The following is a 25,362-nucleotide window of genomic DNA, read 5'->3' on the forward strand; positions in this document are numbered from 1 at the left end:
CTCGGGGTGTCATTGGTTGCCTCTTACCATTACCTGGAAAAGCCAAGTGTGCGGCGTAGTGCATTCACGCCGGAGAAAAAAGCTAACAAAGTGGAAAGGCGTCGACAGCAGCAACATGAATGCAGACAACGTGAACACAGATAGCGAAAGCGGGCCGTGTGTGCAAAGGTGGAGAACGCGTCGAAGGACCATAAGTCCAAGGAAGATCGTCACCGTCTGCAGTCGCTCACGCCGGATAAACTTCAGGGGGAACGTCTTGCCGTGCCTCCTCTCGGCGGCAATATGCAACACATCAGCCCGCGCCCTCCTCTGAGCCCCCTACAAAATCTTCTAGTACACTATAGCCGTGTGCAGGGCCAGACCAAGCTGAGACGACGCCGTCTTTCTTTGAGTTTTATGTTGTCTCCTGTCAGAGTACCCCAGTGTACAATCTAATCTTGGTCAAATTAAACAGTAAATAGATCGACTTAATATGTCCCCTTGTCCTAAGCAGTTCATCTGTTTGCCCTTCAATGCCGCATAGCGACTGCGCGGAATTTGGCGCTACAATGTCACAGAAAAGGATATTGACATTTTTAAGGTCAATAGGCCTTAAATCTCTATGGTTCAGGGTCGCTGTAAGGTACAGAAAAAGTGAGTTTGCTCGCATTGTGCCAGCCTCGTTCGTCATCTTCCACAGCTGCGCCGCTCATCAGGCCAGCATTCCCATACTGCCCCTCGCGCTGAGGGAAAGAGCAACAGTGGTGCTGGGGAGGAGGAGGGAAATGTCAGCAGCAGCGGAGTAGGGGCATTGAGGGCAAGCGCAGTGGTGGCGCTGGGGAGGAGGACGGAAATGTCAGCGGCGGCGCCCCTAAATTTAACATTGTAGAAACGGCGGCACACGCTCGTAGCGCGCTTCCACGCCTTGTATACATCGCCGCGTGGGCTCAGAGCTTCATTCCACATCACTATGGGTCCAACTAGCCTTTCGCCTTCACATTCATAGAAAGTTCTAAGCATCCCCCGTAATGTTTTTTCTCCTGTGTCCAAGCATTCATTTCAAGACACTGGAGGCAGCAAAATAAATCTGCGTACCAAAAGGGGTCGTGTAGACTGCTTTTTCTCTCAAACCCCCAGTTTGTACCGCACACTGTATTGCAAACTGAAAGAAAGCTTTGATTGATTGATTGAAAAAAAAAAAAACGTATAACTACGCTCTTTGTTTTACGGGTTTTCTTTTGCTTAAAGTAAGTCCCCGTGAATGTACATAAAAAACCAAAAAATACAAGTTGCCGTTCTCCATTTTGTATGTCAGTTCCCTTCTGTCGTAGTAATGGGGAGGCCTCTGTGTCATGTGCTAACCAGCTTCACTCGTCATACACTTTCCCAGAGTGGAATCGCTGACGATTTTTTTGCTTCACACAAGTTCTAGCCAGTTTTACACCAAAAATTTTATAACAAGTTGTTACGCAATCTGTATGCGACATATAAATTGTCTCGTGTGTTTCTACAAAAATGAGTGAACTACCCAGCTCGTACTTCAAATGTGAGACGAGCCTTTGTCAACTACATATAAAAGAAGCAAGGTCCACTCATCACTTCTCGATGTTTCTCTGCACGGATTGTCAGGGAACTCGAGGATTGTCAGGGAGCAAACAGTGCACAAATGCAGCAGTAAGTTTTTTCATACGTTGCTTTATTCCTGTGTTACTTTCATTCTTTGTGATAAACAGTAATAAAATATTAAACTGTTAAGCTGTGCACAGTTTATTTTAAAGAGTTTAGCATTGTGTCTGACTTATTCAAAGGAGTAAATCTCCCCCTACTCTGTTTACAACTCATCTGTTCTTCGGAAGGAGTATGCAGCTTTCAGTTTCACAATTAATAAAGTGGTTCCGCGACCAGCCTGCTTAATGAATAAGATATCTGGCTGAAGTGTTCATATATAATTAATAAATAATGACTAAACTTAGTACGCATAGGCAACTTTTATAACTGTAACGCTCATTGTGAGCACAGTTACACATTGACAATATCCAGTACAAGCACAGTACCATTCGTAGGCTACAAGTTTTACAGTTTAACTTTGCACTATTTTATTGTCGTACATTAAGCATAGGAGGCTCAAACCCACTGGATCTGTTTGTGTGAGTGGGCATTCTAGAGGAGCGGGTGAAGCCTCGAACCGCAGCTGTGAAGTGGGGGAGCGTGATGTCAGCGGCCAGTGTGTGGGCCTAGGATGGCGTCGCGGGGTAAACGAAACGAGAGCAGATGCGCACCTTGTGTAAAAGGATGACTTCGCATGGGAAACAAAACGGAAGAAAAAGACGCTGGCTCGTGCTCTCTGCTACTATGCCACATTGTTCTTCTTGTAGGTGGCGTCGTGAGTCTTCATACGCGGTGATTCGCATATCGGCGTAGGGGTCGGCGCGTTGTAGCGCAAGCGTTAAACTTTCAAAGCAAATGAAGGTGTCTGAGCCAAACAGAAAGAAGCTTCTTAAGGAAATCAAGATGGATCCGTACTTACGCACCTATAACGAATCTGCAACAGATCATCCCAAATTTTATTATCAGAAACAATACAGACTTAGGTATATTATCATACACAGCTGCCAAGCACATGGCTGTGTTGGGCAACGTCCTTTTCCTATAAGTTCGGAGACACATATACCTGGCTTCGCTACAGGTGTTGCACAAGCCACGGTAAACCGAGGCGGGTTTACCATGACCAGAAACAGTAAATATGAAAGGATACTATCATCATCATCGTCATTGACAGAAGCTGATCCCCCCCCTCCCCCTTCAGAAAAAAACGTGGATCCGCCCCTGTACTGTGCGCCGTAGATCATTCGCAGCTACCACAAGTGGAAGTATCAAAGAAGTGCCCTCAGGAGTTACAGTTATGGTGACACTGCTATTCAGTGGAACACTTGAGCCTTTGTATGTCCGCAAGCAGAACTGCACAGGCTGATATGGCTGATGTCCAAAATATTTTATAAATTCACCTTCAGGAATACTGCTGAGCCTGTGTCTATTTCCCTAGCAATGGTTTGCCCGTTTACATTCCTATTAACTTTGTACGGTTGAATTCTTTATCGTAGTGACACGTATACATGTTTATCTTTCACCGGTGGCCGCCTTCCACCGGCTAACAAATGTTAAACGTTATCGCTCGGCGCAGGACGCGCCTGTATCGGAAGTTTCTAGAACGTTATCGATGCTTCTTTCCATTGCCTGTTTTCACCGACGCTTCTGTTATCTGATTGCATGACTGACGCGAATTGTCTAGAACTTTCTGGAAGACACGCGGGCATCAGGGATTAATCTAGAACCTTCGATGACTCAGGTATAAAAGCCGACGCGTGTCGCCGCTGATCAGATTTTCGACGACCGCCGACTGTGTTCGCCGCTTTCGTTGTGCTTTGAGTGTAGCTTGCTTTTGTGGGCACAGGTTCGCCCAATAAAGAATCAGTTTCTTCTTACACAGTTTTACGACTGTTTACTTCAGCGTCACTACTACGTGACATCTGGTGGAGGTGCTAGTGCGTTCATGCAGCGAACGCCCCCGCAAAGCCGCGATCCAAGCCCGAAACCGGAGGACAACGCCAACGTCACCAAGGACCAGCGAGCTAGCCGTAGGCAGCAAGGACTTCTACCGGAGTACGGACTTCTTCCCGAGAAGACCACAGCGATCAAGGCCAAGTCAACGACCTCAATGGCAGCCCCAGCGTCCCCCATCCTGCTGCAACAACCTCGGGAGCCCCCGACCTTCCGTGGATCATCGGCTGAAGACCCTGAAACCTGGCTGGAGACATACGAGCGGACCGCGACGTTCAACAAATGGAGCGACGACGACAAGCTACGCCATGTCTATTTTTCGTTGGATGACGCTGCTCGGACCTGGTTTGAGAACAGAGAGACCACCCTGGCTACGTGGGACCTCTTTCGTGAAAACTTCGTGAGGACCTTCACGAGTGTCGTACGAAAGGAGAGGGCAGAGGTTCTCTTAGAAACCAGAGTGCAATTGCCGAACGAGAACATCGCGATCTTCACGGAGGAGATGACTCGCCTCTTCCGCCACGCCGACCCCGACATGTCTGAAGAAAAGAAAGTTAGGTTCTTGATGCGGGGTGTCAAAGACCAACTATTCGCCGGATTGATGCGCAACCCGCCCAAGACTGTCGCCGAATTTCTTTCCGAGGCTACAACGATCGAGAAGACGCTTGAAATGCGCGTCAGGCAATACAACCGCCGTGCCCTGACCAACTACGCCGACGCTCAAGCGCTAGGCGCCGACGACCTGCGCGAGACCATCAGAGCGGTCGTTCGCGAGGAGCTGCATAAGCTCTTTCCCAGGTCGCAGCCTCACGTGGCATCTATCGCCGACGTCGTCAAAGACGAAGTTCAGCGCTCACTTGGAGTTCCCGATGTGCAGCCACAATCGCCGCAACCCCAGCCGGAAGCGCTGACCTACGCCGCCGTCGCCCGTCGTCAAGGCCCCCCTCCGCGCTCGCGCCAGGGCCCCGTAACGCCGCAGTTCCGTCGTCCACCGCCGCCGCCGCCAGCACGCCCGCCCGTCGCCCAGCGCAGCTACCAGAGGAAGACGGACATTTGGCGCGCCCCCGACCACCGCCCGCTCTGCTATCACTGTGGGGAAGCCGGCCATGTCTACCGCCGATGCCCATACCGCGAGATGGGCCTACGAGGGTTCGCCGTCAACGCGCCGCGTCCACAGCTTGGCGAGAGACCACGTGACATCGCCGACTACCTCGCCGGAGCCCAGTGGCAACCACGACGACCCTCACGCTCGCCGTCACCGGGCCGCTACATCTCGCCGCATCGCCGTCAGTACACCGGTCCCACCCGGGGCCGATCTCCGAGCCCTTACCCGGGAAACTAAAGGCAGCAACCGATGGAGGTGCGGTTGCTGTACGACGCAATGCCGAAGATCCTCCGCCGCCGACGACGACGACGATTCGCGAATCATCACGACGAGATATCAGCATGCCGCCTAGCAACAGCCTTGACAGCACTTCGCCGCAGAAAGAAGACCTGCCGACGCGACGTAGCAGCAGCAGAGCAAGCCGACGCAGCCATGATCCGACGCCACGAATTAACCGCAACGCCAGACGCCGGTCTACCGATCTAGACGTGCTCATCGATGGCCATAACGTCACCGCTCTCGTCGACACTGGAGCCGACTATTCCGTCTTCAGTGGCCCGTTCGCCGCCAAGTTGAAGAAGGTGAAAACAGCCTGGCAAGGACCCGATATCCGGACAGCGGGAGGCCACCTAATAACGCCGACTGGAATCTGCACAGCGCGAGTCACGGTAAACAACCGCACTTACCCGGCGAGCTTCGTAATCCTGCAGCACTGCTCCAGGGATGTCATCCTAGGCATGGACTTTCTAAATCAACACGGTGCAGTCATCGACTTAAGGTCCAAGTCGATAACGCTTTCAACGCACAACGCGATACCACCGGATACAAGCATAAGTTACCATGCCTTGAATGTGCTTGAAGAACAAGTCACCGTTCCGCCTCGCTCCAGCGTAATGATTTCCGTCGGTACCGTAGTGCCTGCAGACATGGAGGGCGTCATCGAGGGCGATCATCACTTACTGCTCGACCGTGAAATTTGCGTCGCTAGAGGCATAGCTGAGCTACGTGCAGGGAAAGCAAGGGTGATGCTCACGAACTTCAGCCCCGAATACAAGCACATCAACAAAGGCACCACGGTCGCCTACATCGACGAAATAGTACAAGCCAGCAGTGCGTTCGCCTTCACGGATTCCAGTGCACCTTCAACGACGACTATAGTACCTGAACCAACTTTCGACGTCAATCAGAACCTTCCCATGCACAAGAAAGAACAACTAAAGGCTCTGCTCCTGCAATACGAGGACTGCTTCTCGTCGTCGTCAAAAGTTCGACAAACCCCTGTCGCCAAGCATCGCATCATAACCGACGAAAATGTCCGGCCACTCCGTCAGAGCCCGTACCGAGTTTCGGCGCGCGAACGCGAGGCCATAAGGCAACAAGTCGACGAAATGCTACGCGACGACATTATCCAGCCGTCCAAGAGTCCGTGGGCGTCCCCCGTGGTGTTAGTGAAGAAGAAGGATGGAACCCTACGTTTCTGCGTCGATTATCGTCGCCTCAACAAAATCACGAAGAAGGACGTATACCCCCTCCCACGGATTGACGACGCCTTGGATCGACTCTACAACGCCAAGTATTTTTCGTAGATGGACCTCAAAACCGGCTACTGGCAAATCGAAGTCGACGAGAGGGACCGGGAGAAGACTGCGTTTATAACACCAGACGGATTGTTCGAGTTCAAGGTCATGCCGTTTGGTCTTTGCTCGGCGCCTGCCACTTTCCAACGTGTCATGGATACAGTACTGGCGGGCTTGAAGTGGCAGACTTGCCTCGTCTATTTGGACGACGTCGTTGTGTTTGCCTCAAGCTTCGAGGAACACCTCCGGCGCCTTGAAACAGTTCTTCAAGCAATCAAGACCTCCGGACTCACGTTGAAGCCAGAAAAGTGCCGCTTCGCATATGAGGAGCTCTTATTTTTGGGCCACGTCATCAACAACTCTGGAGTGCGCCCCGACCCTCAGAAAACTGCGGCCATCTCCAACTTTCCTCCGCCCGCTGACAAGAAGGCAGTGCGTAGATTTCTTGGACTGTGCGCCTATTACAGGCGCTTCGTCAAGAATTTTTCACGAATCGCTGAGCCACTGACGTATCTCACGAAGGCCGACGTCGAGTTCAAGTGGGAGACGCCGCAAGTCGAAGCATTTGAAGAACTGAAGCGACGCCTGCAATCGCCGCCAATACTTGCGCATTTCGACGAAAATGCCGATACCGAAGTCCACACCGACGCAAGCAGCGTAGGACTCGGCGCCGTGCTTGTGCAGAGGACTGACGGACTAGAAAGGGTTGTAAGTTACGCTAGCTGGTCGCTATCGAAGGCGGAAGCAAATTATTCCACAACAGAAAAGGAGTGCCTCACCATCATCTGGGCTACGTCAAAGTTTCGCCCCTACCTCTATGGCAGGCCCTTTAAAGTTGTAAGCGACCACCACGCCTTGTGTTGGCTAGCTAACTTAAAGGATCCTTCAGGTCGCCTCGCACGATGGAGCCTGAGACTTCAAGCATTCGACATCACCGTCGTTTACAAATCCGGGCGAAAGCACGCTGACGCCGATTGTTTGTCTCGCGCCCCCGTCGAACCGCCGCCACAAGACGACCAGGATGATGACACTTTCTTGGGACCCATCAGTGCCGACGAATTCGCCGAACAACAGCGAGCCGACCCGGAACTGAGGAGCCTTGTAGACTACCTGGAAGGCAAGACCGTCATTGTGCCGAAGGCGTTCAGGCGAGGATTGGCGTCGTTCTTCTTGCAAAACGACATTCTCCTAAAGAAGAACTTCTCGCCTCTCCGAGCCAACTACCTCCTCGTGGTACCCTCAGCATTGCGTCCAGAGGTTCTGCAAGCTCTCCATGACGACCCAACGGCTGGACATCTCGGTTTTTCCCGCACTCTCGCGAGGATACAAGAAAAATACTACTGGCCTCGCCTCTCTGCTGACGTCGCCCATTACGTAAGGACATGCCGAGACTGTCAGCGACGCAAAACACCGCCGACAAGACCAGCCGGGCTTCTACAGCCGATCGAGCCACCTCACCGACCGTTCCAGCAGATCGGGATGGACTTACTGGGGCCTTTTCCGACGTCGACGTCCGGGAATAAATGGATCATCGTAGCTACGGACTACCTCACCCGCTACGCCGAAACAAAAGCCTTGCCCAAAGGCAGTGCCGACGAGGTAGCCCGATTCTTCGTTGAGAACATCCTCCTGCGTCACGGTGCCCCGGAAGTCCTCATCACCGACAGAGGTACGGCTTTCACGGCTGAACTAACTCAAGCCATCCTGCGATACAGCCAGACAAGCCATCGCCGCACCACCGCCTACCACCCGCAGACGAATGGCCTCACCGAGCGCCTAAATAAGACCATCGCCGACATGCTGGCTATGTACGTCGACGTCGAACACAAGACGTGGGATGCCATCCTTCTGTACGTGACCTTCGCATACAACACGGCCGTGCAAGAAACGACGCACATGGCGCCGTTCAACCTGGTCTACGGAAGGAACCCGGCAACGACGCTTGACGCTATGCTACCGGACGTCGCTGACGAAGAAAATCTCGACGTTGCCACCTATTTGCAGCGTGCCGAAGAAGGTCGACAGCTCGCCCGCCTGCGCATCAAGAACCAGCAGAGAACCGACAGCCGACACTACAATCTTCGACGACGCTACGTCGAGTACCAGCCCGGAGACCGTGTTTGGGTCTGGACTCCGATACGCCGACGAGGACTTAGCGAGAAACTCTTACGTCGCTATTTCGGACCATATAAGATCATCCGACGTATTGGCGCACTGGACTATGAGGTCGTGCCAGACGGCATTTCGCAATCACAGCGGCGCCGCGCACGACCCGAAGTCATCCATGTGGTGCGTCTTAAGCCTTTCTACGCCCGCTGACGAACTTAGGTACTTTGTTACTTTATTTTTTTTTCTTTCTTTATTACGCGTGGTTTTGTTTACGCTTTCACATTTGTTTGTAGCATCGGGACGATGCTTTTTAAGGGGAGGGTATTGACACGTATACATGTTTATCTTTCACCGGTGGCCGCCTTCCACCGGCTAACAAATGTTAAACGTTATCGCTCGGCGCAGGACGCGCCTGTATCGGAAGTTTCTAGAACGTTATCGATGCTTCTTTCCATTGCCTGTTTTCACCGACGCTTCTGTTATCTGATTGCATGACTGACGCGAATTGTCTAGAACTTTCTGGAAGACACGCGGGCATCAGGGATTAATCTAGAACCTTCGATGACTCAGGTATAAAAGCCGACGCGTGTCGCCGCTGATCAGATTTTCGACGACCGCCGACTGTGTTCGCCGCTTTCGTTGTGCTTTGAGTGTAGCTTGCTTTTGTGGGCACAGGTTCGCCCAATAAAGAATCAGTTTCTTCTTACACAGTTTTACGACTGTTTACTTCAGCGTCACTACTACGTGACAGTAGCGTGTACAGTTCTTAACTAGACACACCCTCTTCCCCAGTGAAGTTGCTCTGCCTTGTATTGCGCAGGCTAGCTAAATGTCCTGTCCAAGGACAACTGTAGCACCTTGCCTTGATATGTTGACAGTCCTGGTGGTGGTGGCATCTCCCACAACGAAAGCACAACGGTATCCTGATCCTGTCCTTGTCGGCGGGCACTTTCCTTGCGCCCACCGCCCCACGTTGCCGAGTGTCGCTTGTTGACCACGTAGTCGCCGCACTGTAGCCGCGTTGCCACTTGACGAGCTCCTCTGGTTCTCGTGTCACGCTGGGTCCCGATAGCATCTCCCTCACATGATTTTCTGCAGCTTCCATGGACGTGGCGATAACACACACTTTATCTCACGTTAGGCCTGCTATATGCGCTGTCACCCAGTATCGTGATAAGCACGTCCGTCTTGCTTAGCTTGCCAGCTTATTCACTCTCGCCAAAGCTTCGAACCGCTCAAGATAGATAGCCCTGTTATCTGCCGTGGTTGAGAATTCTGACAGGCACCCGATGAACGGTTGGTGGCCAGGGGATGGTGCTGATGTTTGGGCGTCGTCCATGATGGCTGCTGCGGTTTGATGCTTGAGTCAGGGCCAGCAGGTTCGTGGCTTCCTTGTCGCCATTGTTAGACATGAGCCGACATGTGAGCAACTGGTTTATTGGCGACGGCTTGTCGTTAGTCATACCTTACCTCCCTGCTTGGGTACCGTTGTGGTGGCGCTGAATTGCAGATGAGCGGGGCCCCCTGCTGGTTATAATATGCAACACCAGCGTTAGTGAGACACACAAAAATAGGCTTGATGAGCTGCGTTTTCCACAAGTACGCAGATGTTTTTGGACAATCATGAGGCTCACACCCTGGAAAAGTGCACCTTGTGAACAAACCGTCGGCCTGTCTAAGAGCAATGACAAACTTCCCTGTCCATCAAATCCCTGTCAGCATCAAACCACAACTTGAATTAACGCTCGAAAGCATGGAGCAGTGTTGGCTAATTCAAAGTGTCAATGAACCTACTCCGTGGGTTAGCCGAATGGGCATCGCCACAAAGAAAAATGGGGAAATGAGGATCTTCATTGATCCAGAAGCCCCGAATTGCTCTTGAACGAGAACAACACTCGGTACCCGTCCTGGACGACATCTCACCAGAGATCTCAAAGGCCTAAATCTTCTCAAAATTTGGGCTGCGTGTGTCCTGGATGAAGAATCAAGTCTTCTTACTACATTCCAGACAACAATGGGACGTTTCAAGTGGCTTCGCCTTCCATTTTGCCTAGCCGTCAGTACTAGTAAAGTCTTTCAAAAAATGCTTCAAACAGCCTTAAAAGGATTCTGTGGCGGGCTGTGTGTATGAGACATTGTAGATTTTGGGGTTCCAAAAACTGAAAACCAAGGACGACGCGGCCATAACCAGAGGCTCGACAACTTGCTCATCAAGTGTCAAAAGATTGGTGTATGTTTCAACAGAGACAAAACTGAACCGTGACATTCCTTGGGCACTTAGTTACTAACCTGCTGCAATGGACTATGCGTCGACCCTGAAAAGGTCAAGGCATATGAGAAATGCCACCGCTCAATGATGTCTACAGCATTCAGCATTTCTGGGGTATGGTCAACTACCATGCATGTTTCCTACCAAGAATCTCAGATGTGACAGAGCCACTTAGGAAACTAATGGTGGAAGGTGAAACATGAGACTGGAGGCGTGCCAAGGCATTACACGATCCAAAAAACCTTGTTGCCAAAGCACCAGTACTGGTGTTCCACTGAAGCCATATGATCCACATAAGCCGATGCCAGCAGTGAGCGTGGCCTCGGTGCTGCACTTCTTCAAGATGACCAACCAGTAGCATTCGCAGGCAGATCACTTATGCCTACGGAAGTATGATACGTGCAGATGAAAAGGAGATGCTTGCCACTGTCTCTTCCCTGGGCATGTTTCAGCAGTATACTTTTGGGTGACCCACTACTGTAGTGACTGACCACAAGCCACTGCAAACCAATGTAAAGAAGCAACTGGATCAAGTGCCAAAAAGACTGCTACGGATGATATTGCAAATGTAGCGTTACAGCATAGACATCAAATACTGGCCAGGTAAAGAACTACCGGCCGTTACCGTGTCCCGAACATTCCTACCAAACAAACAATGCAAAGAGAAAGCTGAACACATAAATGTAGTACAGTGCATACGGATTCACATTGCAACAATGATGAACAACAGAAGCTGAAGACCGTTATTTTGTCAGGATGGCCATAATCAAAGCATCAACTGCCTCCAGAAGCCAAAGGATACTTTCCATTTAGGGATGAACTTGTGATGCACAATGATCTCATATACAAAGGCCAACGTCTAGTGATCCCCAAAGCACTCTGAGCTGACATGTAGGAGAAGCTACATTTTATACACATGGGAACTAAGATTGTATATACTGGCCTGGCATGAATGCCGAGATCAAAGATCATGTTGAATCATGTGAAGTATGTCAAAAGCATGCACCGGCGCAGCAACGAGAGACACTGAAGCCTCATCCACAACCGAATCTCCCCTGGGAATGGATAGGATGCGACATACTAGAACACACCCAGTGAACCATTAATGTACCATAGATGTCCATAGAACATCATGTTTGAGACATTGCACACATCCTATAGATATCTATATTTCTCCAAACAACATTACAAATACGTACCATGGATAATCTAAGTCCCATCCAGATCATGTTGATGTAACGTTGAAAGGATGTCGCAGCTGGACATCAGTAACCTCTAATAGATGTTCTTTTTGGGGATGCAGGAGGTCCATAGAACATCTAGTGGATCTTTCCTGTTGACGCTATAATGAGTTGTATACCTGCGAGTGCCACAGGAGATGTACTATTGAATACAAATGAAATGTGAACAGCAGAGTGTGTGGCCAAAACGTAACTAAAAGCACAGTGTGTGGCGTCGGCCAGCGATCATTGTACACATGGCTTCGATGCGGAGTGCGGGGCTGCTTGTCCTAGTGCATATTACGTCACCTGTATTTTGTTGGAAGCTTGTATTCTCACCCCGCCATTGCAGTGCCATTCCTATCTGTGATTACTTTTAAGGTGGCTAGCACTGTTGTTGCGCATCCAATGCAATACATTTTTCGTGCTATTCAAATTACGATTAGACACTGGCAGCTTTGATGGTGGTAACAAAAGCAAAGCAATGCACGTTAGCAAGCTGGGTGCATGCCAGCTATATCACACTACAGATGTAGCGATGGTGCTATTCACCATAACACTGTACTGCCAGGTGGGTATGGCACTGCCGAGGAGAGATCAGAAAACAACTTTCAGACAAAATACGGGTGACGTTTATCGCAATAGGGCGAGAAGCGCTGCACTCTTCCTCGAGAAATACATCCCCACGCACGTGCACAATGATTGGCCGACGACATGCACAGTATACCTTTAGTTATGCTTCGGCCACACACTCCGCTGTTCGCATTTAATTTGTCCTCGATGGTACATCTGCTGAGGCACACTAATGGCACAGTTACCCCCATTGTCGGCATGTAGCTGGTGACTTTGCTTGAAATGTTTTGTTAACGTGTAAATGTGTGAATGTGAAAATATGAATTGCAACACTTATTAAGGTGAAATCCTTAGATGGCTCAATGGTCGAAAAATCCGATGTCCAGCGTTGCAGCACCAAAATTCAAAGGCACCGAAATTGGGGATTGAACCTTCGACCTTTGGTGTTAATCAGGTCGAAGAGAATTAAGGCATAGTTCATTAAGATAGAGTTAATTGAGGCACTCTAACCCACGGCCTTTGTTGGGAGTTGAAACCACTTGAAGATATGGGCGAACCGGCCACATCTCCAAATTATCTCCAAGTTGGATTCCAATTGACATGGTGAAGGTAGAGTCTAACCCACTACCGTGGGTGTTCATTAGAGCGAAGTTACTTAAGGCAAGTTAATTACGGCAGAGTTAATTAAAGCACTTGAACTCTCGACCTTTGGTGGAAGTCGAACCCACGACTTTTGGTGTTAAGACAAAGTTAATTAAGATAAAATTAAGGCACTCAAACCCTCGACCTTTGGTGGGAGTAGAGCCCGCAACCATTGGTGTTAATTATGACGAAGTTAATTAAGGCACAGGTAATTAAGGCACTCGAGCCCACAACTTTGTAGGAGAAAACAATAGAAGTAACAACACATGCGAATGAGAATGAGAAATTATTTAATTAATGCTTCGTGAGTGTGCAGGCTTCTGCCTTCATACTCTTCAGTGTTGCTAAAGTGACTGTCAACTTTTATATATAGTTCTAGCGCTCATCAAAATGCGAAAACTGTGCTAACAAAACCGTAAATCCGCATTTTGATCATTGTACATCATTACAAATCCTGCAATGGATAAATGAAAAATAGTGAGTTCAGTAAGCACTAGGTAAAGCACACCAGTGAAACTCACAATGTCATACCAATGTTACTTTTTTATTTATACAACTGATAAAGCTTTATTACAAAAGTTATCGGCCCCCGCCACGCACATGTATAAAATTATTCATTACATGTTCTCGCTGTATACAAACAGGTTAAACGCGGATCTAAAAAAAAAACGTCATCAAAAACAGATTCTTGAAAATTAAACTTCATTAAAACACAAGTAACGAGTAGGCACAAAATGACTAGTAAGCACAGTGCCACAATTATAATTAAAAAGAATAAAACTGATTAGTAAGAGGTAGTATCACATACTAATTAATGACCAAAAGTGCATGGCCTGCTTGCCAGCACCTGCTTCTGGGGCTACCGGATTCAAGATAGAAAACCAGTACTTTCTAGCTGCATTGAAAAATATATGGTAAAATAAATTCCACGCAAGCAGAATCCAGAGATATTCCGGCATGTTCATCTTGATAGGCAACTTGGTCAGGCAGCTTCTCAGATCACAAAAGTGCCAATAACATAATGCTGCCAGAGACTTGGAGATAGGCATTGCAAATGAGAAATATCCCTGACAATTGAAGAGGAACGCTGGAAACCAAGCGATACAAACATGTGCGAAAATTAACCATCAAAACATTACCTCCAGAACATTCCCGTAAGCGCTCCGCAAGGCGAACAAAAGTTCCACAAATAGCAGTCAGAAGCACAGCTCTAAATTTCAGCACGTAACTGTACAGTTCTGCCTAGTATATACGTACTTGGGCCATGGTCAACCGCACAAAAGTCGAAAAGACACAAATAAAGCACATGCTGCTCACGCCCGGAACATTGCTGCGCACTTGCATCGAGGCGCGTGTTGCTGAATTGATATCAGTGGCGATGCGAAGTCAAAGCTATTGCGAGTTCAAGCTTCTTTTTCTCTTTTTAAACTGTCGTAATACATCAGCAAGTTAAAGGTTAGTATTTTCAACAGTGTACTAATAGGTATAACCGAAAAATAAAGCATATTTGTATGAGAAAGAAAATGACGTAACCGAGACCGAAAGCATAGCGAAAAAATTGCGAAAGTATTGGCTTCCAGCAGTGCGTGCAAAGGTCGTGCTAAATTGCAAAATATTTAATTAAATGGTTTTGCTCTCCTAGCTTCCCATTGTTAGGCATTAGAGACAATTCGCTTGTATTTCTGCGGCATAGTGCGTGCATCGACTCATAACGCACAATGTACGATCAATGCACGAGAGCTTTGAATGTGCAACAGATGTCCAAATCATAAGGACATTCGACGTCCTCTGGATGACCCTTGACTGCCACGTACTAGTCGAACATACTATAGATGTAAACTGGACGTCATTAAATGTCTTGGATATTTGGTCTTTTGTGGTACATGCAATGGATATTTGTGGTTCACTGGGCAAAGGCAAAAGCAATTTCTGGCAGGTTGACCAGATGACACGTGACCCTGACACGTGCCTGTGTCATTCGCAAGTTGAAAGCACATTTTGCAAGGTACCAGCAGTTATTGTCACGAACAATGGCCGCCAATTTTCTTTTGAAGCCTTCAATAATTTTGCTTGAGAATGGAACAGAATGGACCACAAGAAATGCACCATGAAGTGCCCATGACAGACGTGCAAAGGATCCATTGAACAAAGATCAAAGTGTCACAGTACCCACCAACGTGTTCAGAGAGTACTGCTGTAGTAGAGCAGTGTGGTTTTAGATCACACAGAGTGTGAGTAGGTGTTTTGAGCCGCAGCAAAGTGCACATCTAGGATTGGCCATGCCTTCAAGATGATGCAGTCAGCAGCCCAGGGCACCCAAGAGAGCACCACACCGCTTGTAGGGTGGCCACACAGATCGCAGCAGCTCCTATGTGTCCAAGGCCAATCTCCCAAAGATTGTGTTGATGCCGGTGATTTCAACTCAAACACTTTGTCGTTTATAACACCAAATTTCAATCACAGGAGGATGTTACCATGATCTACATCCAGATGGCACCACCATACCTTGGCGTGGCATTTTTCTCTCCAAGCCTTCTGTTGTGGCGGCTGGCACAGTGAACAATGCGGCGAGCGTGAATCTAGATGTTCACCATATATTTCATTCAGTAATTAAACCTGTTTGGTTAACTGTGTTTTTCTATTCAAGCATGCCAGAAACTCGTGATAGAAACAATAGTTACTTCAGAATAGTATTTCCTTTTTGTTAATAATTTTATTATGTCATTGCCAATTGCAAAAGAGTAATTAATTGCCATCAAATATTCAGTCAGTAAGGCATCGTCTTGGACATGTGCCGTGCATCAAAATAATAAGCAGTCACCCGTGAAAATGGGCATAGTAGGGTGATATTTGTGTGTCTGTCCAAAAATGTTCTATTTGATATAGTATTGCATACTGAATTTTAGAGATTAATTTCCATGTCCTATCTGATACACTAAACATTAGTTGCCATTAAATATTCAGTCAGTAAGGCATCATCATGGACATGTGCCGTGCATCAAAATAATAAGCAGTCACCCGTGAAAATGGGCATAGTAGGGTGATATTTGTGTGTCTGTCCAAACAGAACAGAAATATTGCTACGAGAGACACATTCTGCCAGGGGCAGACGACAAAGAAGACGGTTCTGTCGGGTGCTGGTGGCTGTCCACCATCTTGGCTACTGTGTCTGTCTAGTGTAAATACAGTGTAAATAGTCCCGCCTTGTGTCGTTTTACGTAACATCTTTGTGGTGGAGGTGCTGGGTAGTTCCCTGTTTCCATCACGGAGCTCCGCAACGGCCGCCTCATCACGCTTGCGACCATGTCAGTCGGTGCAGGCACATCGTCTTCACCCGCTGCCCCTCCCGTGGCTCCCACCTACATCGTTCTGCCTCCTGCTCGTGATCCTGGCGTCTTTTCTGGCCAGGATGGGGTTGACGTCGACAAATGGCTCAACCTTTACGAACGGATCAGCGCCAGCTACAGGTGGGACCCGACCCTTATGCTCGCCAACGTGCTTTTTTACCTCGATGGCCCACCACGGGTGTGGTTCGAGACGCACGAGGCGGACATTACAAGCTTGGACTCTTTCAAAGAGAAGATACGCGACCTTTTCGGGGACAGTACTGGCCGGCAGCATGCTGCGCGGAATGAACTTGTGACTCGTGCACAGACATCCTCCGAGTCATACGTCTCTTACATCCAGGACGTTATCGCTCTTTGCCGCCAGGTTGACGAGCACATGCCTGAGTCCGAGAGGGTTTCTCATGTGCTCAAAGGTATCGCTGACGATGCCTTTAACCTGCTCGTGTACACCAACGTTGATACCGTCGACACAATCATCAAAGAGTGTCGGCGGTTTGAACATGCCAAGAGCCGCCGTATAACCCAGAGATTCACCCGGCTGCCCAATACAGCTGCAAGTTCATCGTGTGATGCCGTTCGCCTGCCGCCAACCTGTGACCACATTACCCGTATTGTTCGTCGCGAGATTGAAGCTGCCTGTCCTGCACCTATTCCACCACCCGTGTTTACATCCCACGCCAGTGACCCAACGCCGCGCCGCCATCAGTGTCCCTCATTCAAGCTGTAGTAAGGCAGGAGTTTGCCAATCTCGGCCTTCCATCGGAGTGCCCACTGACTCGTCCTGACGCTCAGCCTTATTCCTCTGGACCTGCTCGACGATCCTACACCTCTCCTGTCTCCTTCCGCAACCCTGCGGAATGGAGAACGCCCGACGATCAGCCCATCTGCTTCTCCTGTCATCAAGCCGGGCACATTGCTCGTTATTGCCATCGCCGTTGGACCTACGCATCTCGCCAGACCTCCATGCACTCGACTCCTTTTAGACGTCCAGCCGCTGGTTCCCCTACTTACTACTCGTCGTCCTCCCACGAGCCTCTTCTCTCTGACGCCACTGCTCCTGTTCGCCGCTTCTCCCGCTCCCCGTCGCCACAACGCCGCCAGTCCCGCTCTCCGCAGCCTCGCCGCTTTTCCTCGCCGTCCTTCTCTGGACGCTCGCTGCCGGAAAACTAGATAGTGCAGCTTATGGAGGTGAAGCTGCAATGCCGTCGTCCCCTGCAAATCCTCTGCTGACTGCTGAGACGGCGCTTCCGCCGCCGGGGGTAATGCTATGAGAGACACATTCTGCCAGGGGCAGACGACAAAGAAGACGGTTCTGTCGGGTGCTGGTGGCTGTCCACCATCTTGGCTACTGTGTCTGTCTAGTGTAAATACAGTGTAAATAGTCCTGCCTTGTGTCGTTTTACATAACAAACGTTGAAAAACTTTTTACGTTGAAAAACTTTTTGATATTCATTATCTCAACTTTCAGGCAGAGACCACTGTCAGGAATGCATGTTTTGAGACCTCTCATTCCCTCAAAATTTCAAGAAAATAAAATGGGGACCCAGAACAAGTCATTTTCTGACTGTGCGAGCGTTTTTTGAGCCATAGGTACTAAGTTTGCTCAGTAAATTCAGTCTGTGGGCTTGGGCTTTCTTCAAACAAATTGTTTCACTTTTCGCTGAAGCTTATTCGCAAATACACAACGTAAATAAACTCGATGATTGATTGATTGTGTGTGGTGGCTTATGTTTTACAGAGCGGATAGCTGCGGAGCCTGTGCCCCTGTGCTTGGACTGCGGCTGTCCTGTTAAGCCAGGTGAGGACATCACTCTTGTGAAAGGCATTTGTACTACAGACTTTGTTTCATAACTCGTTGTGTTGCTAGGTTTCACAATGCCCTGTCTTCTTGTAGAGATTTATAGTGCCCACGTGTTACCATTTCTTCCTCCATGTTGCTGAGCAAGTGTCTTGAGACCTCTCACTTACCAGCACGTGCTGCAAACTACTCAAACACATTGTATTAAAAAACCTCGACTTTCTTTAAGATACCACATTTTTTTCACCTGCGCAACTTGGCTGTAGGAAATCATACTCATGCGAGACTCAACTCGTATCCTTCACTCATCAGTTGCATCGAATTCTTGATCGTTCGTCATGCGCTGACTGCATTTTTTTAGATTTATCAAAAGCTTTCAATAAAGTATGTCACAAACTTCTAGTCAACAAACTAACCCATTTGAATATTGATAGTAATCTTTTAAAATGGATCGAATGTTTTCTTGTTCATTGCTCACAATACGTTACTGCTAACGGCTGCAATTCACCAATGTGTTCTGTTGCTTCCGGAGTGCCCCAAGGATCGGTTCTCTGTCCTTTGTTGTTCTTAATATATATTAATGACCTTCCTTCGCAAGTAACTTCTAACATTCATCTCTTCGCTGATGATTGTGTTATCTTTAGAGAAATAACTGCAGATTGTGATACTAACCGTCTTCAATCTGACCTTGATATTGTTACGCGAAGGACCAGTCAGTAAGACGACCAACTATTTACAGGTTGTATTTACAACAGCGGTTGCAGCGCTGACCGGTTAGACTCACAGCGCGAGCCCAGCTCCTTCTTCCTCTTCTTTTCTCGAGTGCTGGCGCCCGCGCGCATCGTTCAAACAACCAAATACCACAAGCGTGTCGCATAATCCCCCGGCGGCAGAAGCGACGTCCCGGAGCGTCTAAATGTCATCACTGGGAGGGTGATACTGCTTCAGTCGTGTAACGTGCACGATATCACTGGACTGGGAAGCAGTTGGGGCGTCAGGAGCGATCTCGTAGGTGACGGGAGTCACGGCACGAAGCACTCGGTAGGGGCCTGTGTAACGAGACAGCAGTTTTTCTGACAGGCCGACCTGACGCGACGGAGACCATAGAAGCACCAGAGAACCAGGCGGGAAGTGCACGTCTCGGTGTCGCTGGTCGTACAAACGCCTTTGACTCTCTTGGGAGTGCAGAAGGTGGTCACGGGCAATTTCTCTTGCGTGGGCAGCGCGGGCGACGGCATCAAGTGCATATTCACTGGTGGGCGCTTCGTGAACAGGGAGGGTTGTGTCGAGGGGCAGTGCTGGTTCTCGGCCGAACAGAAGGGAAAATGGGGAATAACCGGCTGTGTCGTGGCGCGAGGTATTATACGCAAAGGTGACAAACGGTAGAGCGAGGTCCCAGTCGGTGTGGTCGGAAGAGACATACTTCGCGAGCATGTCTGTGAGAGTGCGATTAAGATGCTCCGTGAGGCCATTTGTTTGCGGATGGTATGACGTGGATAGCTTGTGCCTCGTGGCACAGGACTGCAGGATGTCCGCGATAACTTTTGACAGGAATGTCCGGCCACGGTCTGTGAGAAGTTGTCGCGGAGCTCCATGTAATAAAATCACGTCGTGTAGAAGAAAATCGGCAACGTCTGTGGCGCAGCTTGTAGGGAGCGCTCAGGTGATGGTGTAGCGCGTGGCATAATCTGTGGCCACAGCGACCCATCTGTTCCCAGAGGTAGAAAGAGGAAAACGACCAAGTAAATCTAAACCAACCCGAAAGAATGGTTCCGCGGGAATGTCAATTGGTTGAAGGTACCCAGCAGGGAGCGTCGACGGTGTCTTGCGTCGCTGACATTTCTCACACGCAGCTACGTATCTTCGAACGGAGCGAGCAAGCCCTGGCCAAAAGAAGCGTCAGCGGAGCCGGTCGTAGGTACGTGACACACCGAGGTGACCGGCAGTGGGGAGGTCGTGAAGTTCATGGAGAACAGCCGAGCGAAGGTGTTTAGGGATCACAAGGAGTAATGCGGGGCGGTCGGGGTGAAGGTTGTGGCGGTAGAGTACGCCATCTTGAAGTGTGAATAGGCGAAGGGAGCGGTCGGCAAGTGACGATTCCAGGCGGTCAATGATGATACGCAAGGACGGGTCACGGCGCTGCTCGTCGGCGACATGAACCAGTAGAAAAACAGAGAGAACACAGGCGTCGGTGTCAGTATCAGACGTAGAGGTCGGGTCTTGGACTGGGTAGCGAGAGAGACAATCTGCGTCCTGGTGGTGGCGTCCCGACTTGTACGTCACTGTGTAGGGATATTGTTGTAGTCGGAGAGCCCAACGACCGAGCCTGCCAGTAGGATCCTTGAGCGACGAAAGCCAACACAGCGCATGATGGTCTGTGATTACTGAGAAGGGCTTGCCATATAAATATGGGCGGAACTTTGAAACAGCTCAGACAAGAGCAAGACATTCACGCTCGGTAATCGAACAGTTGCGCTCTGCAGTTGTCAGGAGCCGGCTAGCGTAGGCTATAAGGCGGTCGTGTCCGTGTTGCCGTGGCGCTAAGACTGCGCCGATCCCATAACCACTGGCATTGGTTCGGACCTCTGTAGGTGCGGACGGGTCAAAGTGGGCTAAGATCGGTGGATTGGTCAGAATCGTGATAAGGCGTGAAAATGCGGCAGCCTGAGGGGAACCCCACGTAAAAGGCACGTCTTTCTTCAGAAGTTCAGAGAGTGGCCGAGCGATTGCTGCGAAATCTTTCACAAACCGTCTGAAATAAGAGCAGAGCCCCACAAAACTCCGGACATCTTTGACAGACTGAGGCACAGGAAAAGCTGTTACTGCTCGAACCTTCTCCGGGTCGGGTTGTACTCCGGAAGCATCGATGAGATGGCCGAGCACTGTAATCTGTCGGCGCCCAAAGTGGCACTTTGATGAGTTCAATTGGAGCCCAGACTGGTGGAAGACGTCAAGGATAGCTGCGACGCACTGAAGGTGCTTCTCAAACATGGGAGAAAACACAAGGACGTCGTCGAGGTAACAAAGGCAAGTTGACCATTTGAAACCTTGAAGCAGGGAGTCCATCATCCGTTCGAACGTGGCTGGGGCATTGCATAAACCAAACGGCATAACCTTAAATTGGTAGAGGCCATCTGGAGTGACGAAAGCGGTCTTTTCTTGGTCTCGCTCATCGACGGAAATCTGCCAATAACCAGATTGAAGGTCAATGGACGAAAAGTATTTGGCACCGTGAAGACAATCAAGAGCGTTGTCAACTCGTGGTAGCGGGTAAACGTCCTTTTTAGTGATTCGGTTTAGGTGGCAGTAATCAACGCAGAAACGCCACGTGCCATCTTTCTTTTTGACGAGCACGACCGGCGACGCCCAAGGGCTTGATGAGGGCTCAACAATGCCTTTGGCGAGCATCTTGTTGACTTCCTGCTGAATAACTTGCAGCTCTGCCGTGGACACGCGATACGGTCGGCGATGAATGGGAACAGCATCACCAGTGTTTATCCGATGCTTAACAAGGGACGTCTGACCAAGTGGGCGATTGTCAGTGTCAAATATGTCGCGGTAAGAAAGCAAAAGGCGATATAAGGCGGCAGCTTGGCCAGGGGCGAGGTCCAGAGCGACCATGGGACGTAATGGGCCGTCGTGGTTCAAGGCATCCTGCGGGTAATCAGGAGGATCTGGAGACGCGTCGGCTGCAAAAGCAGTGACGTGGTAACACTTGCTTCGTCAAGCCAAAATTGACAACAAGGAGACACATCCGATTAGCGGCAAGGGTAACGACAGAGTGTGGTACAGAGATGTCGCGCGCTAGGAGGACATCACGAATAGGGGCGACGACATAGTCACCATCAGGCACGGTTGCCGTTGAGGCCAATTCGACGAACGTTAGAGCTTTTGGAGGTAACCGAACAAACGTTGTAGTGCATAGGGTGTTCGGTTGTGCGGGGCGAACGTCGAAAAGAAGAGGAAGCTCGAGGCACAGCGTACCGGTGGAACAGTCGATGAGGGCAGAATGCGTCGCCAGGAAGTCGAGCCCGAAGACTAGATCATGAGGGCAACTGGTCAGCACGGAGAACAGGACGGGAACTTGGCGGCCAGCAATTCCGACGCGAGCAGTGCACATACCACAGACGGCAACAGTGGCGCCATTGGCGACGCGTACGGCTCGAGTGACGGTAGGGGTAAGAACTTTTTTGAGGCGACGACATAGGGTAGCGCTCATTATGGACACTTGGGCTCCAGTATCAACCAATGCCTTAAATGGAACACCATCCACGTCTACGTCAATTAGGCTCGCGTTTGTGAGGAGCGTCAACGGAGGATTTGGACAGGACGAACGGGATGCAGCACTACCTCCAAGAGCTGCATAGCCTAGTTTTCCGTCCGGCGGTTTGGCGAGGAAAAGCGGCGAGGTTGGGGTGACGGGGAGCAACGGCGTTGAGGCGACGGCGATCGCCCAGAGGAGCGGCTGTCAGGGGCATCAGAAGTAGAGTACGGACGGCGAGGTGAGTAACGGCGAACGTCGGCGTATGGGCGAGGAGCAAAGAATGAGCTCCAGTACGGCGGCATCCAGGTGCTGCGGCAGTGGCGGGATACGTGAACAACTCGGTGGCAGCGGAAGCAGATCGGTTTGTCGTCGGGGGTACGCCATTCAGCAGGATTGCGTGGTCAGGGAGCGAAATACTGGTCGTTGAAGGATGTGGCCATGGGAATGGATGCCGAATCAGGTCGGGAGACAGAGCAGGCAGTAGGGATGCCAAGGTTGGCAATTTCTTGCCGCACAACTGCTTGTATGACGGAAATAGTAGGGGCCGCTGGGTCAAAGGCACCGTCGAGGGGTCGTGGATGAAGGGGGGCTGGACTCGCCGCTTCAATCTCACGGCGAACAATACGAGTGACGTTCTCTTGAAAAAGGCGTGTGGCAGGAAGAGCGGAGCAAAAAGACGTGGCAGGGGTGTTTGGGAGCCGGGAAAACTGTGGGACGACGCGGCGGCTTTTGGCTACCTCGAAGCGGCGGCATTCTTTGACGATGGCGTCGACAGTAGAGACGTCGTTATAGACGAGCAAGTTGAAGGCGTCGTCCGCGATGCCTTTTAGGATATGGCCCACCTTGTCAACCTCGGTAAGTTCTTATGTAAGTTGCCTTCTCATGAGCAGGGTCCCCTGTGAGTAATTGACCTAGGTAAAAGTGCTCCTGCACAGAGAGGCTGACTGGCGATCCCGAATTCTTGTTTCCTTGCCAGGATACTGAACATTATCTTTGCCTTCTGCATCAGTAATCAGTTTAAACAACTGCTTTTCTAACTGCACTCACATTACTTCGGGAATTCCTCAAGGATCTGTACTTGGTTCACTGCTATTTTTAATTTACACCAATGACATCGCAACTAATGTTACTTCACAAATGCATCTCTTTGCAGATGACTGCGTCTTGTATAATGAAATAAGCCGCCCTGCTGACATCACTGTGCTGCAGTCTGATTTAACAAAACTTACTGAATGGTGTGAAACATGGCAGATGGTAAATAACATAGCCAAAACTAAACATGTAAAATTTGCTTCTATTACTCTACTTACTTCTGACCAGTATAAAATATGCGGTATTACTATTGACTCAGCATCTTCAATTAAATACTTGCGTGTTCTGTTTACTTTCAATTTAAGCTGGAATGCCCACATTGAACACATTACCACAAATGCATGTAAAAAAACTTTGTTGCCTCAAACGGCACTTACACCTTGCGAACACAGATAGTACCAGACTTCATGCATACAGTTCTCTTATCAGGCCCTCTTAGAATATGCGTCCATAATTATGGCACCCCCATCTCACGAATCTACTCGAATCAGTTCAAAATAAAGCTGCGCAGTTCATCTTGTCTTCGTACTCTTGCTAACAAAGTGTGTCTGCCTTAAAGAAATCATGGAGTGTTCCTTCTCTGGGCATGCGCCAGAAATTAACACGGTTGTCGTTCTTCCATAGCCTTTACCACCATTCCATTCGCCCGAGCCCATATTCTTCCTGCTCCTCACTTCGCCACGCGTGCAGACTGTGTTCATAAGGTAAAGCCTATATTTGCCAGGACTAACGTTTATCAAAATTTGCCTCTAGTTTTCTCTATTGCCAAATGAACTCACTACCTGTCATAGGCCACATATGCCTGAATATTTACCTTAGCAGTGTTTTCGTTTGCTTAGTATCGTATAATTGATGAGGACTGATCGTATCGTATAATCTGATGAGGACTGATCGTCTCCATCGTGTTTTGAGTTCGTTTGCATTTTTCACGTTACCAGATTTTGTATAAGCCCCCTTTTTTTCCAGTTTTCTTTCTTGTTTTGTTTGTTGCTGTTCGACGTTTAGATCATTTTTTTATTGTACCTAATGTCTTCCTATATTATTTACATTATACACATTCCACTTGCATTTCGCCTTTTCCATCCCCCCCTATGTAATGACCTAACGGGCCCTTAGGGTACTCAAATAAATAAATAATGAAGTAAGTAAATAAATATTAGTCTTTAACCCCACTCTTGCACTTTCTCGGTTAAGGTCCTCAATCATCTGTTGTAATTTGTCCCCAGTGTTGTTGAACAGGACAATGTCATCTGTAAACCGAAGGTTATCGAGATATTCGCCGTCACTCCTTATAAGCCTTTGCAAAAGCCTTATACAGTAGAACCCCGCTGTTACGTTTTTCACGGGACCGTAAAAAAAGAAAAAAAAAAAAAAAAAACGTAAGAGCCGGGAAACGCAAGAGCCAGGAACAGGAAAAATTGAGAAGTGGGAGTAGTGTTGAACTGCACACAATATTATTTTAATTCTTACGTGCGACAAAAAGTAGTTTCGCCCGACAGCCGAAGTATCGATTGCGATGAGCTATACAAAGTAAGAATAGTAGTTTTATCGTCTGTATAAACTTGTAAACATTCGGTTATTAACTAATTAACAAACATGGTGTCAGCGCCCACAGGCAAGCATGAACACATCACACTCGATGAGCACGGACACGCGCAGTTAAGTGCCGCTGCAGAAGCGAGCGAAGTGACCTTCGTGCTGTTGTCGATCGCTTCAACCCAAACTGAGCGCCGGGAACACGCAGCACGCACAAAGCCACGAGCCGCCGACGCACCTACACTGCGTAGAATCTGCCCCCACGCAGATCGCTTTCAAGATACGGCCCGCGG

General features: G+C 49.3%; 1 protein-coding gene across 7 annotated transcripts in view; it reads left to right on the forward strand.

Moving 5' to 3' along the window:
- The window catches only part of LOC119458726 (NAD-dependent protein deacetylase sirtuin-2), a 419,041-nt gene that overhangs the window by 177,750 nt on the left and 215,929 nt on the right, over window positions 1-25,362 (forward strand). For all 7 annotated transcript variants that reach the window (XM_049671396.1, XM_049671397.1, XM_049671400.1 and 4 more), the window contains one exon: window positions 18,118-18,177. In XM_049671396.1, coding sequence (XP_049527353.1) covers window positions 18,118-18,177 — 60 coding nt within the window. The remainder of the gene's footprint in view (window positions 1-18,117; window positions 18,178-25,362) is intronic.

The sequence above is a fragment of the Dermacentor silvarum genome, chromosome 7 (assembly GCF_013339745.2).
Source record: "Dermacentor silvarum isolate Dsil-2018 chromosome 7, BIME_Dsil_1.4, whole genome shotgun sequence".
In the NCBI taxonomy this organism is placed as follows: Eukaryota; Metazoa; Arthropoda; class Arachnida; order Ixodida; family Ixodidae; genus Dermacentor; species Dermacentor silvarum.